The sequence below is a fragment of the Mchenga conophoros genome, linkage group LG7, assembly GCF_057382185.1.
Source record: "Mchenga conophoros isolate Kocher_MC1m ecotype Shallow Benthic linkage group LG7, M_conophoros_male_GT1.1, whole genome shotgun sequence".
Taxonomy (NCBI): Eukaryota; Metazoa; Chordata; class Actinopteri; order Cichliformes; family Cichlidae; genus Mchenga; species Mchenga conophoros.
The window spans coordinates 36,202,837-36,216,621 of NC_140532.1; the positions used below are offsets into that span (position 1 = coordinate 36,202,837).

At 44.1% G+C, this 13,785-nt stretch overlaps 1 protein-coding gene and 1 long non-coding RNA gene across 2 annotated transcripts; both read right to left on the reverse strand.

Moving 5' to 3' along the window:
• Positions 1–1,160: 1,160 nt before the first annotated feature.
• Positions 1,161–5,362, reverse strand: LOC146570577 (uncharacterized). Its single transcript, XM_085279452.1, has 2 exons — positions 5,349–5,362; positions 1,161–4,483 (listed from the first exon to the last, which is right to left on the reverse strand). The coding sequence occupies exons 1-2, from the start codon at positions 5,360–5,362 to the stop codon at positions 1,246–1,248; spliced, it is 3,252 nt and encodes a 1,083-aa protein (XP_085135578.1). The 3' UTR covers positions 1,161–1,245.
• A 4,249-nt stretch (positions 5,363–9,611) lies between these two features.
• On the reverse strand, positions 9,612–13,524 carry LOC146570578 (uncharacterized). The gene is made up of 3 exons (XR_014893205.1): positions 13,445–13,524; positions 11,602–11,696; positions 9,612–11,482 (listed from the first exon to the last, which is right to left on the reverse strand). It is a non-coding gene; the product is annotated as an uncharacterized LOC146570578 (long non-coding RNA).
• Between the last annotated feature and the right edge of the window lie 261 nt (positions 13,525–13,785).

The following is a 13,785-nucleotide window of genomic DNA, read 5'->3' on the forward strand; positions in this document are numbered from 1 at the left end:
CGGACTGGAGAAGTGTAGTCGGATGGTAACAAAGAGAGGGAAGGTAGTCAGAACTGAGGGGATTGAACTACCAGAAGGCAACATTGCAGACATAGAGGACAGTTACAAGTACTTGGGGATCCCGCAGGCGAATGGGAACCATGAAGAGGCCGCTAGAAAAGCTGCAACCACCAAGTACCTGCAGAGGGTCAGGCAAGTCCTGAGGAGTCAGCTGAATGGTAAGAACAAGATCCGGGCCATCAACACGTACGCCCTGCCCGTGATCAGGTACCCTGCTGGGGTAATAGGCTGGCCAAAGGAGGAGATAGAAGCCACTGACATAAAGACAAGAAAGCTCCTTACCATGCATGGAGGGTTTCACCCCAAGTCCAGCACCCTGAGGCTGTACGCTAAGCGGAAGGAAGGGGGCCGGGGACTGGTGAGTGTCAGCACCACAGTCCAGGATGAGACAACGAACATCCAAGAATACATTGGGAAGATGGCCCCAACTGACCGAGTGCTCAGTGAATACCTCAGGCAGCAGAAACCCAAGAAAGAGGAGGGAGACGAGGAACCATCATGGAAGGACAGGCCCCTGCACGGTATGTACCACCGGCAGATAGAGGAGGTGGCTGATATCCAGAAATCCTACCAGTGGCTGGACAAAGCTGGACTGAAAGACAGCACAGAGGCACTAATCATGGCAGCACAAGAACAAGCTCTGAGCACAAGATCCATAGAGGCTGGGGTCTATCACACCAGGCAAGACCCCAGGTGCAGGCTGTGTAAAGATGCCCCAGAGACAATCCAGCACATAACAGCAGGGTGCAAGATGCTAGCAGGCAAGGCATACATGGAACGCCATAACCAAGTGGCCGGCATAGTGTACAGGAACATCTGTGCCGAGTATAACCTGGAAGTCCCGAGGTCAAAATGGGAGATGCCCCCAAGGGTGGTGGAGAATGACCGAGCTAAGATCCTGTGGGACTTCCAGATACAGACGGACAAAATGGTGGTGGCTAACCAACCGGACATAGTGGTGGTAGACAAACAGAAGAAGACGGCCGTAGTGATCGATGTAGCGGTTCCGAATGACAGCAATATCAGGAAGAAGGAACACGAGAAGCTGGAGAAATACCAAGGGCTATAAAGACACATCTCCTGGATGCACTGGTACGCATCTTCAGTGATGTATCCTAGGGTCATCAGGTGTTTCGGGTCTCACAACATCATACACCCTCGCCCAGGCGACCCAGCCGGGGGTGATCAAGCCCCGACTTGCGTACCAGTAGCTACCCACGGATCAGCCCTCTTGATCCACAGCCACCTTGTGGCTTTCTCTGCCGCTTCACTCACAGCCTGGATGGCCCTCTTCTTGGCTGCCCCAGCCACGCCCAGCCGCCCTAGGGCTTTGCAGAGTGATCGTCCTGCAAAGCCCCTACAACCCACTTCTATGGGCTCATAGAAAGTCTTCCAGCCCCTTCCCCTGCACTCCTGCACTAGTTCCTGGTACTTTCCTCGTTTCCTTTCATTGGCCTCCTCAATCCGCTCTTCCCAGGGCACTGTGAGTTCCAGCATGATCAGCTGTTTTGAGGCCTCAGAAATAATTATCATGTCTGGCCGGAGTGATGTTTTTGCAATGTTCTGAGGGAACTTTAGTTGTTTACCCAGGTCAGCCTGTAGCTGCCAATCAGAGGCTGTGTTGAGGAGGCCAGTTGTCAAATGTGGGCGCACCTGGGGTTTCTCTCCAGCCTTAATAAAAGAGATTGCCTTCCTCAGAGCATGATGATGCTTGCTGGTGCTGATTGCTGAGGCAATCTTTTCAGCAACTACTCTGAGCACCTGGTCGTGCCGCCAACGATACCGACCATCGGCCAGGGCCCTTGGGCAGCTGCTAAGGAGGTGTTCTAGGGTCCCTCTTCCAGAGCACAGGGGACAGGCAGGTGTCTCGCTCTTTCCCCACAGATGGAGGTTTGCTGGGCTTGGCAGAGTGTCGTATACTGCCTGCACTAGGAATCGGATCCGGTGGAAGTCTGCCTGCATGATGTTTGCCCAGGTGACCTTGCGCTGCAAGGTGCTCTCCCACCTTGTCCATGCTCCCTGCCGCTTAAGGCCTACAGCTCTACTTACTCGCTCCTCCTCCACACCTGCTCGGACCTCTTCCTGGAGTAGCTGGCGTCTCTCCTTTCCCTGTGCCCTGCTGACCTGGGCCTTTGGGACATACCCCAAGCCTGCTCCCCCTGTTGCTAAGACCCCCATCAGTGTTTTCTGCCTTAGGCGTGACTCCGCCACCTCAACTGCCTTCTCAGCCTTCCACTTTCTTCCTGTCCTTACCTCAATACCTGCTAATGCCACCTTGCAGTCTTTAGAATCTCTGTACTGTAGGGCTTCTCGTGTGCGAGCCACCTTGAACTCTTCTGTGAGACCACTGAAGGGTAACTGCACGCTGTTGCTTGTCCCATACAAGGCAGCGCTGGTGAGACTGCGGGGAAGTCCCAGCCACTTACGAAGAAAGCCACTGATCTTTCTTTCAAGGGATTCCACAGTAGTTATTGGAATTGTATAGACAAGCAAGGGCCACAGGATTCGGGGCAGGATTGAATGCTGGTAGATCCAGGCTTTAAATCTTCCAGGCAGGCCGGACTTATCCACCTTAATAAGCCACGCTCCCAGCTCCTCATTTGCCTTCTGAATAGCAGTAGAGTCTTTCAGGCTGGAGTCAAAGAGTTTCCCCAAGCTCTTAACTGGTTGTTCCGTTATGGATGGAATAATGGTTCCTGAAATTGAGAACCGGAACTTGTCCGTCACCTTGCCCTTCTTCAGTACCATCGATCTTGACTTGGAAGGTTTAAAACTCATCCTTGCCCATGAGATGAGTCTCTCAAGACCTTGCAAGATCCACCTACACCCGGGAACTGATGATGTTGTAATGGTGAGGTCATCCATATAGGCTCTGATAGGGGGCTGACGAACACCTGACCTTGTTAACGGCCCTCTGCACTCCACCTCCGCAGCCTTTACCACCATGTTCATTGCCAGGGCAAAGAGCGTAACTGAGATGGTACAGCCTGTTATTATACCTTTCCCGAGTCGGTGCCAGTCTGAAGTAACTGCCCTAGAAGTGACCCTAAGCCTGAAATTGGCGTAATAGTCCAGGATCAGGTCCTTGATCTTGCTGGGAACATGGTGGAGGTGTAAAGCATGCTCAACCAGTTTGTGTGGGATCGACCCATACGCATTAGTCAGGTCCAGCCACAATACAGCTAGGTCGCCTCTGTTCTCATGGGCTTCTCTTATAAGGTGTGTAACTACACCAGTGTGCTCTAGGCAACCAGGAACTCCTGGGATCCCCCCCTTCTGAACTGATGAATCAATGTAATTGTTTCTAAGGAGAAACTCGGTCAATCTCCGGGAGACAACGCTAAAAAACACCTTCCCCTCCACGCTCAATAGCGAGATGCTCCGAAACTGGTTTATGTTTTTCGAATCCTCCTCTTTGGGAATCCAGACTCCCTCTGCGCACCTCCACTGATCAGCAACTCTCCCTCTCCGCCATATCACCTTTAAGATCTTCCACAGGTGGCGAAGCAGCTCTGGGCAGCGCTTATAGACAAGGTAGGGTACGCCACTGGGACCTGGGGAGGATGCTGAGCGGGCTGCTTTGATGACCTCACACACCTCCTTCAAACTTGGCTCCGTCAACTTGAACTCTGCTGATGGTGGGGCAGGGTTGATGAGAGCTTTGTTTGGTCCCAAGTCTTGTTCCCTCAATGGGTCACTCATTGTCTCATGAAGGAAGTTATTCACCTCCTCTGCTGAGCACTCCAACTGCCCACTTCGCTTAACCCCAAGCAATTGTTTGGAAAAGCGAAAGGGATCAGCAATAAAAGCTGCACGTTTCCTGGCTCTCTCTCTTCCTCGCCTTCTGTGCCATTCTGCTCTACGGAGGGTAATCAACTTCTTCCGCAAGATGTTATGCAGTTCCTCTAAAGCTTGCTTCTCCTCCGCATCAGCGTTCTTGAACTGCTTCTTAAGGCTCCTGAGCTCCTGGCGCAGTTGATGAATCTTCATGGCCCTGCGGTTCATGGTGTAAGGGGTCTTGTTGTTACACTTCTCGATCAGGCCGAACCTTTCTGAGGCGTAGCTGACTATGATGGTGGTCATTGTTTTAAGCCTGCTGTCGGCATCTCTTTTGGCCACAGCTTGTATGATGTTGGAGACATCCTCATCAAACTTCTGCCACTCGCTCCGGCTGCTGGCTGGGGGCCACTTAATCCGCTGTTGTGGAACTACACTGCTTGGATTGGAAGAGTCCAGTGCATGGAGGGACTGGGCTCTGTGGGGTGCCTCCTGGCCAGGCTCCTCCTGCGGCTCACCAGGTTCAGGACCTGTGCGTTGCACCTCACTCTCCCGCTCCAAACCTTTCATTCTAGCCTGATGGACCTTTAGGCCACGCTGGTTCTTACACAGCTTGCCGCAGATACATGTCTTACTCAGAGAAGAGCTCGAGAGGATGTGGAGGGTGAAGGTAACGGTGGTCCCCGTTGTAATCGGAGCACTAGGTGCGGTGACTCCCAAGCTAGGCGAGTGGCTCCAGCAGATCCCGGGAACAACATCGGAGATCTCTGTCCAGAAGAGCGCAGTCCTGGGAACAGCTAAGATACTGCGCAGGACCCTCAAGCTCCCAGGCCTCTGGTAGAGGACCCGAGCTTGAAGGATAAACCGCCCGCAGGGGCGTGCTGGGTGTTTTTTTTTTTTTTATATATATCCCATATATGGCAGATTAAAGATATTTCTTACTGAACTTATAAATAAGCTTCATATTAATTTCAAACTTCTAGGTGACTTCAACCTGAGATCAAGGTGATTGGGATTCAAGCTAGTCTGCGATTTTTAGTACATGGTACTGATACCGATGGTATCAGTTTCAAAATTGCCTTGTCCTTGAGTTATCACATTCACAAATTTGGGTGTTCATACTGCCCGCTTGGTGGGCTGTTAGCAATATGCCACGAGCCTTTTAAGGCTGATGGGTAAAAACCATTTGGTGTCTGAAAGGTGGTGAAGGGGTTTTATTTATTGGTCACAGAGTTGAAGTGATTGACTGACTTTGCATGTTTTGACACATGTGAAAAAGGTTTTGAATGTTTTATTGTCTTTAGCACAAGTGAAGTATGATATGAATTAAATGTTTCAAGAACTCCTTGAAAAGTAGTGAGAATGACATTCCTGATGTGAAAATTATACCAAAACAATCGAGAATAACCGTGAAAGTACCCTTATTTAACAGCAAGATTTTGACTCACTAAATGTATCTTTGATGAATGCATCTTTGATAACTACATCAACTACTTGGATGCAATTCTTACATCAAGGATGTCATGCTTACCACTCTTTATGCAGTTCTCAATTCAGGAATGCATTTGTTCACCCCCACATTAGTCTTGCCAATTGTGTTTGTACACACTGCTATTGTTTTCATACATACTTCACAACTAAAGATGTTTTGTCATTGCATTTTTTGTATTTCTCATCTAAATCTCACAACTTATCAAAACAGTTAGTAGTTTTGTTAATCCGAACTACAGAGCTCAAACTTTCCTGAATACTGTCATGTATTGCTTGAGAGTTCTTACTCAAATCATTTCAAATCATTTTTTCAAATATGTATGAAAAAGCAAGGCCAGTAACACACTGTCAGTTGAAATCAGATAGAAACACATACTCTTAGGCTTGTGTCACAGGTACGTGTCTTTAAGTACGCCTTCCTAGTACTGGTTTGGGCTTTTTTATGACTTGCGGACTGCCTTAATTCTTCTTGACATAGATTCAACATGGTGCTGGAAACACTCCTCAGAGATTTTGGTTCATATTGACATGATAGCATCAGACAGTTGCTGCAGATTTGTCAACTATTCATCTGAATTTTCTCTTATACCACATCCCCAAGGTGCTCTATGGTTTGAGGTCTGGCGACTGTGGAGGTCGTTTGAGTACAGTATCATGTTCACGAAACCAGGATGAGATGATTTGAGATTTGTGACATAGTATATTATCCTGCTGGAAGCATCCATCAAAACATGGGTACACTGTGGCCAAGAAGGGATTTACATTGCCAGCAACTATACTCAGTTAGTGTGTGGTGTTTAAACAATGCTCAGTTGGTATTAAGGGGTCCAAAAGGTGCCAAGAAAACATTCCCCATGACATTACACACCCACGACGAGCCGATCGTCGCGGATTTTGCCGAAATCATGTCTCAAACCAGGAAAAGTTTTTCTAATATCCTGTTCCTCAGTTTTGGCAAGCCCTCGTGAACTGTAGCCTTAGTTTCCTGTTTTTAGCTGATAGGAAGAACACACAGTGTGGTCTTCTGCTGCCTTAACTCAACTGCCTTGATGTCCGATGTGTTGTGCATAAAGAGATGGTCTTCTGCATCCCTCGGTGGTAACGAGTGGTCAGTGACTTTATGTCACACTATCTGCATTTTTTATGATTTTGTATGTTGCTTTTATCAATTTCAGCAGTTATATTGTTTGAAGTTTCAAATACATTTTTCAGATTTCCTTTTTCTCGTAACGTTTTTTTACTTTTCATTAGGTGTACATTTATTGCAGGATTCTTTCCCAAGTCTAATTCTAAAAAATAGTGGTGAAAGGTTTTAATTGTTATAGTGTCTTTCCCATAGGTGAGTCTGTTTTATGAGAAATACCTTCACTGTCACGGTTCTGGGTCCGTTGGACCCAGTATTTTGAGTTTATTATGTTTTGGTGTAATTTTGCATCAGGGATTGTTTTCTTGTTCTCTTGTTGTGTTAATGATGATGATGATGATTATGATGTTTATTATTAGAGTTTCATGTCTGTGTTTAGGATTGTTCTTCGGTTGGGTCTGCTTAGTATATGTCTAGTTCCATGTGTCATTCTCTGTCTGTCTCTCAATGTAAAGTCTGCATGCTTGTTTGGTAATTCATGTTTCCTGTTTTATTGTGAAGGTCTTTGTCTTATGTTAGTGTGTGCAGCTTGGTTCCCCCCGTCTCGTTAACCCTGATCTCTCCCAGCTGTGTCTCCCTCCTGTTGCCCATTCGCTGATTACCACCCTGTGTATATTAGCCCTGTGTTTTCATGTGCTCGGTGTGTGTTCCTGCTTGGTTTCATGGTTTGGGTTTTTGTTTCATGCCAGCAAGAATAGCTGTGGTTTTAGTTACATTTTGTCTCGGAGTCCTGCATTTGGATCCACATTTCCACCTGCCCGCACACAGAGCCCTGACATTAACTGCTTTGAGAACTGCATTAGGAGTGTTAGGGGAAAATGTCCAGCTGCATTAAGAATAATAAGAATGACTTCACTGTGATTGAGAAAAACTGCAAATGCAGTAACACGGGTTGTGTTGTGAGTTGTGCACCTACTGTGATGTCAGCAGTTGGTCAGGGGCAACTAGGAAATTTACCTGGGCTTATATCTAAAGTTTGAGAATGACTGAATATTGCTGGTGAACAGAGTTGACATGTTGAAAAGACACAGCAGCTAGAGGCTCACATTAAAAGGCCTTGTCAGAGCAACAAGTGGGATTTGACTTGTTTTTTTTTTTTTTGTTTTTTTTTTAGATTTTAGCCAGAGGGAAGGAAATTAAGCCCAGTGGACCATGGTGATGGGTAGGGAGAGGCATATTGATCATTTCCAGATGCAGATTGGAGGTTTAAGAGCTGTTTCAAATTTCGGGAATTGGCTAGGATCGGATGGAAGAAGGAGAACAAAGGAGGAGGCAGCCCTCCTTTGAGGATGGATCTGGATGCACTACAAAACCACAACGAAGTCTTTCTTGTACCACACTAAATGACTTTGAAAGGGTTTGCATTGTCTCACAGCTTGAAATGCAGCTGCCCATAAATGCAGCTAAGCCTTCTAAACATGCAGATGTAAGCTGATTTATCTATTTGACATATCTGCAGAAAAAAAACATGATCTAAAACACTTTTCTAGAACTGTAATTGAAGTGATTTAAACTGCTTCATCGTGAACATAAGAAAGTTAGTATCAGTCAGGATAATCAATCAGTTTCTGATACGTTCAGATCAAACAGCTCAGACATTAGAAAGACTTTTCAAATATCTTTTAATGTCAAAAATATGCTGAAGATGATAGAGACATACATACACAGAGAAAGAGAAATTTTGATGATCTGTAATCCTTAAGTTTTGGTTTCCTTATTAGTGTTCCTTTAATTTGCTCCTTGCATCAGTGTCTTCTCTATATATCTTCTCCCCTTTGCTGTTGGGGTTTGTCTTCATCTTTGGACACCCCTAGCCCAACAAGCAGTGCTTTTTGTTATATTATTAAGATTAATTAAACTACTATTTTCTCTTACCTCCCTGCCAGTCTGTCTCTGTTTGAGTGGAGTTGGGTCCACTTTATCTGATGATTTGCATATGTGATACTATGGGTTTATGCATTTACTGAGGCGCTGCACCATATCACATTTGTCCCCTCCAGATAGCAGTGCTATTTTACATTTTCAACATTTTTTTCCTCTATGCATTAAGCTATGTGTAAAGACTTGAACAATTAAACTCGACATAGGCCAGGAGCATGAATAACACAGTGAACTGCCAAATTAGGCCATTTCTGGGAAAATAGCAATATATGTGTCACGGTCTGCAGAGACAGGCCGTGCGGTGGTGTGTGTGATGGACCCAGGTGCATACACAAGTTAGTAGACGGGAGTGGACTTAACAGAAAGCGAGCCTTTATTATGGCTGAAGACAAAGTGCACAAACAAAGCAGGGATGGCGTGACTAGACTATAACTAAACTGGGAAAACTAATACTGCGACAAACTAAGAAAACTCAGACTATGATGATCACTGCAAGGACTGACCGTGAAAACATGGAGGTGAGAACACAGACGACGCGACACAGACTGTACGAAACACAGAGACTAAATACACATGAGGGATGATCAGGGGAAGTGGATGCACACGGGGAACACAGGTGACACTGATAATCATAACAAGACACGGCAGGAGTGAACGTAACACTGATGGGAGATGGGCAAAGTAAAGCAGGAAGTACACAGAGGTTCAAACAGGAGGAGAGAGAGCACGGGGAGAACGCAGACATAACGGGCTGGGGAAAACATAGAATAAAGCACAAAGAGAGACGAGGGCTCATAAATACACAGAGGGGCACACAGGGGGTAAGAGTCACGAAGGGAAAACACATAAGGAACAACGTAACAGATCAACCCAGGAAGCATGGCCTAAATAAAGAACAAAATACAAAAATACATGAAAACTAAGAATACTGGGCCCACATGGCCCAGGACCATGACAATATGGTATGCTTGGGTGAAACATGAAATTACCATGGCCCTAGAAATAAAGGGAGTGAAAGACAGCATTGGGTTCAAAAGGTTACTAGGAGTCATTCATAGATTTCTGGAGTGCTATGACACCAGTGTTGAAGCAGTGTGAATGGAAAGTGTTAAAGTGCCATTTGGTGGTGAGCCTTCTTGCTCTTCTACAGTACATCTCACACACTGTTGTGGAGGTGGACAAAATGATCGCCATGCAGGGTGATGAGGTCCAACTAGGTGCTAGAATATGAAAAGAAAAAACCCACCGGAGTCCTGTGCAAACATGTTGTCACTTGGGAAGAATTTATACAAAATTATATGCATATATATTTACATTTTTTATTAATCTGTTTTTGTTAGTTAACAATGTGCTGCAGTGCACAAGTAAGCCACAAAAGGACGGGATGAAAAAACAAAACAGCATTGAGAAAAAAGCCCGGCATTGACTGTGTAGCCAACATCCTGGGAGCACACAGTGATTCATTTAATTCATGATATCAACAAGGAGTCTATACCTGGGACTAGACTAGAAGCTTTTAGAAAATAGCTTGTCTGTCAAGAAAACTATCACAGATTTTCATAACTTTTATTATACCTTCACTATCTACCGTATCAGTAGTATTGCTGTTGAAACTGTCAGCATCTGTGAATGTTGTAAGATTTCTTCATATATTTGACATGCCACCAGCAGTCATAACAAAAGCTCTTCTTGTATGGAAGAAGAGAATAAGAGATTACTTTTTCTCTTCTTGTCTATTAGAGAATAAGTAATCCACAAAGATCTTGGATTTTTCATATTGTAGGACACAACAACAGACAGAAATGTTTACCAAATATTTAATAATTCCATGTGCCACCATATCCTTTAAAAACAAAAGGTTCTTTTTTGATTGGTGATCTGTTCAGTATTCTAACATAGTCACTATTATAGTCCAAAGATATACTGCAGGAACAGTTTCATTATCAAAGATTATCATCCAAGTCATCATCTACTTACTACTTTGCTAACATGTAAGGGTTTTTAGCACACTATCGTGTCTCACGCTGTAGGAAGAGCTTTTATTCACAGGTGGTGAGACTCAACAACCAGCCTACAGGGTCATGGATGAGAGGAAGATACTTTATACTGATTATTCATAGAAAGAATTGTTTGTCCATGCTAATTCTGAACTGTGCAGTTTAAAAAGTTTGAGCCACAACTTTTTAGATGGTTTTCATATATTCATGGTTATATGGTTATAAAGAACCAACATGCCTAATAGCCAATTTATAGTGACATAAGTGCTGGAACACTATATGTGTAAATGTAGTAGTTAGCTTGACTTGCACAGTTGTAAGCTGTGCAGAGGGGCAGGGCTGTCGCCCACCAAAAACATTTTCTTGCATTGGAAAGATGTTAACTCAACTGAAACTCTGGACACCAGCAACTGTGATTCGAACTGAATGCGTCTGTAGCTCGGCCTCTCTTTTCTTAACCCAGTAAATACTGTGTGTTAGCTATAAATCAGTAACTTCTTGAACACAATGACTAATTATCTACATGTAAGATTCACACCAAGATGGCGCGGCCACGTCCAGACGCCTTCCTGACCGCTCCGCTCCGACTATCCACTTTTCTTGTTTTTTACTTATTTTTTGCTCTGGTTTACATCCCAAAATCCTCTAGTCTTATAGTATACGACAGCGGATCACTTGTAAACATACTTATAGTTATAGAATATTCACAACATACTTCATACCGTGTACATTGTAACATACCATAATAGACCCATTTCTGTAATATACTTACATATCTATACTATTGCTAATATATATTGTAATATATCTATATCATGGCTAAAGCACTTCTGGATGGATGCAAACTTCATTTCGTTGCCCTGTACCTGTGCAATGACAACAAAGTTGAATTCTATTCTATTATATTATGTAAAAGTCCAGACCCTCTGAGGATTATCTGAGTACTTCTAATATTACACAAAGCAAAGGTCTCCATCAGTGTTCATGAAATGCTGGGTTTATCCTTCTTGTGAGGGAGCTGCTGGTGAAGATCACGAGCCCTGCTTGATCCCGGCGATGAGTTTCAGTCTTCCTGGTGTTTCTGAAATGATGCCTCTCACTGTGGGTCAATAGAACTTCTGGCACAGGACAGCTGTAATGAAAGAAATTGAAGTTTTGGAAATGCCCTATATGTGAGAAGCAGATTTTGTATTTACTTTTCTTTTGCCAATCAAGATAACAAAGTATAATTTTCACCATACAATTACTAACCTTGTCATCTCCTGCACTGTCTGTTTTGGGCTCTGGGCTCCTCCTTCCCAGCGCTCATGAGACTGCTTTGATGCACTGTGGTATGAGGTGCTAACCTGTTGACAGTGTTGGGAAGGTTAATTTTAAAATGTATTCCACCAAAGATTATAGAAGTAATGTATTCTGAATACTTTACAACTACATGAATGTGCTATTGCTGTGTGATTGTGTGAAGAGACTGAACAGGGTGATCCGAAGGGCCAGCTCTGTTCTAGGATGCCCTCTGGACCCAGTGGAGGTGGTGAGTGACAGGAGAACGGCGGCTAAGCTGTCATCCCTGATGGACAACATCTCCCACCCCATGCAGCAGACTGTGACAGCACTGAGCAGCTCCTTCAGTGGGAGACTGCGGCACCCACGGTGTGGGACGGAGAGATTTCGCAGGTCTTTCCTCCCCACTGCTGTCAGACTCCATAATAAAGACTTTAACTGATCAAGCACACACATCCATACATATGCAATAATACTAAGTGCAATAATCCTTTCTGTCATCGTTGTATTTTTACTCAGTTGTATATAGTATTTGTATTTGTATTCTATTTTTATCTTATTGTATATTTATTTTATTTTATTCTACTGTATATAGTATTTTATTTTATTCTATTCTGTACAGTTGTGTACTGTATTTATTCTTATTGTATTCTAATTTTTGCCTCATAACTTTTGCACTGTCCACTTCCTGCTGTGACAAAACAAATTTCCCACGTGTGGGACTAATAAAGGTTATCTTATCTTATCTTATTTATTACTATTACTGAAGGCTACTCGCCATACCAACACCAACTAGATGTTAAAATCTTAATATAAATGAGTAACAGTAGGTGGACATTAGGTAAGGCTGCAGCGATCTCGTGTAGAAAACTATTCAGCACGTATATAAAACAGGTCAGCGGCTCCGAACCGTAGTAAAGGGACCTCTGGCTAATACATCCGGTTCGTGTCGGGCTCATAGCTGAAAAATAGCTTTACTTTGTTGTCTGGGTCAAGTTTGCTAGCGAGAGACAGAGAGAGGCGTTGAAAGGCTGCTTATTGTTTCGGAGGAAAACACGAACACAGTGTACAGTCGAGTCTTAACAGCTTACTTACAGCTGGGCTCGTCAGGCACTCTTTTTGGCTTTAGTGGTTTTTATTATATTTACATGCTTCCAGCTCCTGTTTCTGCTCCGTGACAGCTGTACTTTTCCTTTTTCTCCCTCCTCGCTCACAGACACATAACGTGTATGGCAGTCCATTCTCCCTGCAGCACGGACTACACTGCCCATGAGGCTACATTGTTTAGGGCGATGCCTGTAACACTCTGCTATTGCCTTCATATTAAATAATTTTTGTATAATAATTTTTAGAGGCTCTTATTGTGTGTTTTGTTTGGGTTTCCACCGGCGTGGAATTACCAAAAAATAGAGAGACCATAACCTAACATATGAAACAGGTAAATACCGCCATGTAATCCATTTATTTCAACAAACTAACTGTATTCTCAATATCACCTATTGAACAGTAATTGTAACGGATACATTTACTCATATTTTGTATTTTAAATACGTAACGCCGGTGCATGTATTATGTTACTGCCCAACACTGCCTGTTGAGATCCTGAGATCCGCTCCTAGAACACCGGCCTCCAACTCCTGAAGAGACACGGGTGTCCCTAAATTTAGCAAATATTAGCTTCAGGCTAGCTTGCTACGACGAATAGGCTAATACCAGCATTTTACCACAACTTCACCAGATGTAGCTAAAAAAACTAAACTAATGTCCAGTCCAGTGGGACAGCAAGAAAAGATGACAAAAAATGATTACTTACTTGCGGTTTGGAGGTTCAAGCTGAAATTGAAGCAGCCATTGAAAGACGGGAAGAGAGAAAGATGGCAGCTTGGTCAGCACTAGTGGCCTCTATAATATATGCAAATATATGCGGGCCGGAAACCCCCCCCCCCCCCCCAGCGCGCCCCCGGACGCCAAAACAGTGCCAGCAGAGTGAAACTGAAAAATGGTCTGAAACCGAAAATGGATTGAAACCGAAAAATGGTTTGAAACTGAAAAATGGTTTGAAACCGAAAAAAAATGGATTGAAACCGAAAAAAAAAATTGTAAGCGAAAACAAAAAAATTACAGTTTCAATTAATTGTTTTTCACTATCAATTT